Here is a 6,234-nt window from a genome sequence, read left to right on the forward strand (position 1 = left end):
GCAACCCTCGGTGTCGCGCCCGCACCTCGCTCAGCCAGTGAGCGGACTGGTCTCTATATGGGATCCGAACCCTCGGCGGGAGCACCACCGCGCTCCCAAGCGTCGCCCTCCACCGAGTGCGCCACCGGGCCGGCCCCACTTATTTTCTTTTTAATGCTGCCACCAGCAGGTGTCATGTTTAAGAGTCAGCTACTTTTGTGTTCCTGCCTTCTGCTAAATCCATCAAAACCTATTCTTGGTCAACTCTATAAAATATAATTGTACTTATTAAAAGGAAAGTGTAATTTTATCGATGGAACCCTTTACATTTATGTAAGAACAATTGATGTGTGAGAGAAATGTTAGGATTGGGACTGGTGTAATATGAAGGAGTGACCACCAAAGGGATCTGGAGAGAGCGGCAAAGGTATTTGGGAGGGCAAAAGTGTGATTTACAATATGTATTTCCTTTCTAGACCCAAGTTTTGGGAGAATTTAACTAGTCCGCTGTTTGGAATCCTTTCTCCTCCCTCAGAAACATCTGAGGTAAGCTGTAGTGGAGAGTGGGACAGTGCCTGGAAGTCCCTAGGAGGAAAGGCTGGGCTGTGAGATGGAGGTGCAGAAAGCTATACTTTCCCTAATTAAACAACAGAATGTTTTCTTCACTAGAAACTTCTTTCTCAGAGAAGTGCCTGCTTCCTCTCCCTTTGATGTCTTGCTTTGGGAAGGAAAGTGGCTTGCCCTGCTCTGTGTTGATGGCTCTGTGATCTTCTCCACTCACTTGGAGACATTGTGGACCTGACGCTTCTGCTCTTGCAAGTCAGACGACCATTCACATTTGCTAGGGAGTGTACTTGGCTTTTATTACAAGGATTGGGTTCCTGCTCTGTTGTGTTGTGGGGAGACACCAGGGAAAAGATTTCCCCACATGATTGGTGTCTGTCTGCTCTTCCTCTCCACAGCCCAGCATCCTGGAAACCTGTGCCCTAATCATGAAGATAATTTGCTTGGAGATATACTATGTAGTTAAGTGAGTCTTTTCCCCTTTTGAGATTTTAATTAAAGGTTGTGGAAGAGGGAGATCATGGTGGCCTACCACTGGGCACCTGGCTGTCTGAGCCGAGACAGAGGAGAAAGCTGGTTTGGAACCATTTGTGGAGGGCCAGTGAGCTGTGTCCCTGGCCAATCCATTGACAGCATTTATGATTACCAGAAAGAGTTACTGTGAAGCAAACTCCATGTGACTGGGATTTTATGGAGAAGGAATCCTGGAAAGGTTTCTGCCCAACCCATTATGTTGAGCAAGAAGTATGAGCCTCACACATTGGAGGTGATCCTGGAGCTATCTGCCTTTATGCCCATGTTGTTTTCTCTGCTTCAACAAGGGTCTGTACCCATCGCATTCCCATTTGCTTTCAAAATCAAACTGTAGGTTTTGTTTTTTCTTGACACTGTAGGGGTTCATTAGACCAGTCATTAAAAGACACACTCAAGAAATTTTCCAGTGAGAAACGCTTTGCCTACTGGTCGGGGTATGTCAAGTCCTTGGCAGTTCACACAGCTGAAACAGAGGGCAGCAGCTGCACCTCCTTGTTAGAGTATCAGATGCTGGTCTCCGCCTGGAGGATGCTTCTCATCATTGCCACCAGTCACGTAAGAACCTCTTTGGGTGCATTTTCACTTTGATATCTTAGCAGTGATATGTTAGGATGCCTAGCAGGTACAGCCTCTTGGGATGAAGAATAAATCAGGATTTATCCCTGAGAGCTAAAATGTAATGGATTCTATGCCAAGAGATTGGGGCTAATATGGGGGGTGTTTGAGAGTGTTGAGTCCAACAAGAGACCTTTAAGAGGAGTTCAAAGAAGAAATTTAGACTCCCTTCAGACCTTTCTAAAAGCCTCCTGTAGTTCCTTTTGGGCCTTGGATAGGTTTTAGCTGCTCCCTTCCCTCATCTACTTCTCCTGCAAATGCATCTTGTGCTGTGTGCCCTGTAGACACCAGGTAAAATATTTGTTAACTAGTCAGCTAGTTACAGCTGCAGCAGTACCCTCTCGAGAGCAGTTTGTTTTCATTGGTCTAGAAACTGCATTTCTTGGTCTCCTTAGAAAAAGAACAGAGGCCATTATCTGCACTGTGTTTCTACTGAGAGTTGGTTTTGAAAGACAGTTAACATTTGGGAGGAGTTTGCATTGTTCTTGGTATTTTTTGTGGTTTGTCGTCATCATGCTGTGTCATACCTGTGTCATGCTGTGTCAAACCTTCTCCTGGGGAGAAGGTTTCTGAAGTCAAATAGCAGAGCTCATGAGTGCTGGTCGCACAAGTGGTCAGGTTAGAGGGCTCAAGTTGGCCTGGGAGGCCTGCTGCTACAGTAGGTAAGTGAGGTCTGCTGCTGTCATGCCAGCCTCTGGCCTCTCATAAATACTTGGTGTTGAATTGTTCTTACCTGGGGAGTCCAGATTAATATCGTGACTTCATTAACAACTTCAGCTTGATACATGCCTTCTTGTTCCAAGCATCTTTCACATCTTCTGTGAGACTTGTTCCCCAGGACCAGACTGCCCACGTTTGGAGCTTTGAGCCTAGAAAGAGCAGTTGTGTAAACACTCCTGCTGTGGGATAGTGTTTGTGGACCCCTGAGACTGTGGACACACCCAAAAGGCTCAGCCGTTTTGGGGAGTGATTGATTCCCCAGGGTATAACCTCTCTCACCTGCCTTTTAGGCCCTAGTTAGTTCTTGAGGTGTAGCTCTGAAAATCTCATCATACTTTTTCCTCCTAGGAAATCTGTCTGGTTAAGTACAGGATGTTGATCATTCATTCATTCATTTGATGGCTGTTAGTGCAATGCTTGTGCATGCTAGACATAGGGAATATAGCAGTAAATGAGGCAGATAAGGCTTTTGATCTAATGGAGTCTGGCCTGTCAGGGAAGTAAATTGTAAACAAATTCACAAGTAAAAAATACAGTTTTAGATAGTGATTAATTTGCTATGAAGAAAATAATCAAGATGTTATATGGTAGCAAACACATGAGGTAGGAGTAGTCAGAGAGGCCCTTTCTGAGGATATGTCCCAATTGATACCTGAGTGTGTGAAGAAGCCTTGCAGGTGGTGAGCCTGCGGAGAAGAAAAGGCTAGGCACATGAAATAGCAAGTGCAAAGGTCCAGAAATGGGAAAGAGCTTGGGATGTTCAGGAAGGAGGAAGGAGGAGAGCAGGCCTAGATAGAGTGAGCACAGGTGGGGGTGATACCAGGATCAGTCGGACCAGATCCTGTGGGGCCTCCTGGGCCATGTTGAAGCATCCGGTTTGTATTTCCCAGGCACTGGGAAGCCTTTGTCGGGTTCTAAGCAGAAAAATGATAGCGTTATCAAGAAAAGGTGAACCTGGGCTTGATTCTGACCATATCTAAGTATCCACAGAGAAATAGCACGGCCCTCATTTTTTTTTTTTTTTCCTTTTTGTCTTTTTTTACTGACCGGTAACGGGATTGCAACCCTCGGTGTTGCGCCCGTACCGGGGACCAGCAACGGGATCGCAACCCTTGGTGTTGCGTCCGCACCGCGCTCAGCCAGTGAGCGGGAACTGGTCTCCACATGGGATCCAAACCCTCGGCGGGTGCGCCGCCGCACTCCCAAGCGGCGCACTCTCCAGTGCGCCACCGGGCCGTCCCAGCATGGCCCTCATTTTAATCAGTGAGACAGTGACTTATTAATGACTAATTGCCTGACAGAGGACCCCACATTTCTTGGTCACTAGACGCTGGGAAATTTTCCCAACTGAAACCTTTTTCTGTTCCTTTGCAGGCAGATATTGTGCACCTGACTGACTCTGCAATGCGTCGCCAGCTCTTTCTTGACGTGCTTGATGGGACCAAAGCGTTAGTAAGTGTGTCTGGGAGATTTCACAGTTCTCCTGGGGAGAAGGTTTCTGAAGTCAAATAGCAGAGCTCATGAGTGCTGGTCGCACAAGTGGTCAGGTTAGAGGGCTCAAGTTGGCCTGGGAGGCCTGCTGCTACAGTAGGTAAGTGAGGTCTGCTGCTGTCATGCCAGCTTCTGGCCTCTTTCCTGGTTCCACCCCTGTGAGCTCACTGCTGGCACAGAAAGGCATGAGACTGAAAGATGCCCTGTGGATGGAGTGAACATCTCCCTGCTGTGTCTGCTCACAGGAAGCCAGACTTCTAACTGGTCTGCTGTCTCCCCTCAGCTCCTAGTTCCAGCCTCAGTGAACTGCCTCCGCCTTGGCTCCATGATGTGCACTCTGCTGCTTATCCTCCTCCGGCAGTGGAAGAGGTGAGCACGGTGCCAGAAGAGATGGGCTTAAGGCCGGAGCCTCCTCAACAGTGCCTGCCCGGTCCTCTGCTAACCCTTCACCTTCCCGAAGGGGAGAAAATGATTCTAAAATAGGCTGGCTTACCATCATCGGGAATGGGAGTGACATAGCAAACAAACAGGAGATGGAGCAGACTGCTTGGTGGGCATCCTGAGATGGAGCGAGGGCAGTTAGTGGCCTTCATATGAGGTGTGTTTTCCTGTCATCCCTTCCCTTTCCCCATTCTTTCTAGAGAATTAGGTTCTGTGGATGAAATCCTCAGACCCTTGACAGAGATCCTGGAGGGAGTGCTACAGGCAGACCAGCGACTCATGGAGAAGACCAAGGCCAAAGTGTTTTCAGCATTCATCACAGTGTTGCAGATGAAGGAGATGAGAGGTGAGGGGCAGGGGCAGTGGGGAGCAGCAGTAGCAGCCTGATGGCAGGCAGCCTGGGTGGGGCTTCCTCCAGCTTAGGGCCAGACGCTTCTCCTGTGACTTGAGTTTTCAGTCTTGGAACTCTTGCCTCAAGAAAGCTCTTTTTCTTCCCCATCTGTCTTGCCTCTCCTCCCACGAGACAGACACTCTCCTTCTTAGCATCTACTGCATTCCCAGCCCCCTGCCTGGGGAGGAAACCTTGGTGTGCAGTGAGAGTTGGCCTGGTGAGCATGACAGTGTCCCCCTCCCCTGTCTGCTCTGCAGTAAGTGATATCCCGCAGTACTCCCAGCTCGTGCTAAATGTCTGTGAGACCCTCCAAGAAGAGGTGATTGCACTGTTCGACCAGACCCGCCATAGTCTGGCATCAGGCAGTGCCATGGAGGACAAGGACAGCATGGAGACTGATGATGGCTCTCGGCCCCGGTACAAGGACCAACGTGATGGGGTGAGGGAGTGCCCTAGCAGGCTGTCTCTACTTCTTCCAACTATCCCCAGCTCTGTGCCAGGCCCTGGGCTGACTAGTGTGCAAAACAGCTAGTCGCTGCACTTATGTAGTTCATAGCCTGGTGTGGAAAGTTAATAAATCAGACTGTGCAGAGAAACAGAAGAACCCCATTATGACAAGTACTGCTGGAGAGAAGTGCAGGAAGAACCTGCAGCTTGGGTTCACATCTGATCTAGTAACTTGGACAGAAAGTGCATTTTCTTTTTTTTTTTTTAAAAGATGACCGGTAAGGGGTTCTCAACCCTTGACTTGGTGTTGTCAGCACCACGCTCAGCCTGTGAGCTATCCAGCCATCCCTATATAGGGATCCAAACCCGTGGCCTTGGTGTTATCAGCACCACACTCTCCCGAGTGAGCCACGGGCCAGCCCCTAGAACGTGCATTTTCAAGTGATGACTTAAAGAATTGGTTAGAGTGGGGCAGGCGAAGGGTTCCAGGGAGATTTGGGCAGTGAGGAGAGCATGTGACCAGCTGTGGGTCAGATGCCTCTAGTGACTGGAAGAAAGGCCTAGTGAGCAAAGAGTGAAGGTAAGGGCTGGGGAGTGTGGGGTGAGAGAGGCCTGGAGAGCTGGGGGCTGGATGACAGCAGCCTTGTCAGGGTCTTTGATCTGGGTTTGAAGTGAAATAGGAAATAATTTAAAGGTTTTAAGCAAGGAAGAAAAATGATCCAATTTGTATTCTAGAAATCACTCTGGTGGGAGTATGAAGCAACGTTTTTCAAACTGAGTCATGACCTATTAGTGGGTCTTGGAATTAGCTCATTTGGTTACAACTAGCATTTTTTAAAAATGAACTAGAATAAAATGTAACAGAAAATGTAAGCGTGCTTTGCATGATTGGGGGTGGGTGGGTACTGTTACTGAAGATATGTAGGTATGTGTACATTGAAGTGCAATCTGTGGGAGGTGGTCAAAAATAAGATTGAAAAGCCACTGGCATGGGGCTGGCCCGTGGCTCACTAGGGAGAGTGCGGTGCTGATAACACCAAGGCCACGGGTTC

General features: G+C 48.5%; 1 protein-coding gene across 1 annotated transcript in view; it reads left to right on the forward strand.

Moving 5' to 3' along the window:
• Nucleotides 1–6,234, forward strand: part of NUP188 (nucleoporin 188kDa) — a 59,527-nt gene that overhangs the window by 47,565 nt on the left and 5,728 nt on the right. Inside the window, exons 27-33 of the mRNA XM_008579660.1 lie at nt 385–525; nt 942–1,009; nt 1,437–1,632; nt 3,787–3,864; nt 4,187–4,272; nt 4,545–4,690; nt 4,993–5,174. Coding sequence (XP_008577882.1) covers nt 385–525; nt 942–1,009; nt 1,437–1,632; nt 3,787–3,864; nt 4,187–4,272; nt 4,545–4,690; nt 4,993–5,174 — 897 coding nt within the window. The remainder of the gene's footprint in view (nt 1–384; nt 526–941; nt 1,010–1,436; nt 1,633–3,786; nt 3,865–4,186; nt 4,273–4,544; nt 4,691–4,992; nt 5,175–6,234) is intronic.

This window comes from Galeopterus variegatus, unplaced genomic scaffold (assembly GCF_000696425.1).
Source record: "Galeopterus variegatus unplaced genomic scaffold, G_variegatus-3.0.2 Scaffold80, whole genome shotgun sequence".
Lineage (NCBI taxonomy): Eukaryota > Metazoa > Chordata > Mammalia > Dermoptera > Cynocephalidae > Galeopterus > Galeopterus variegatus.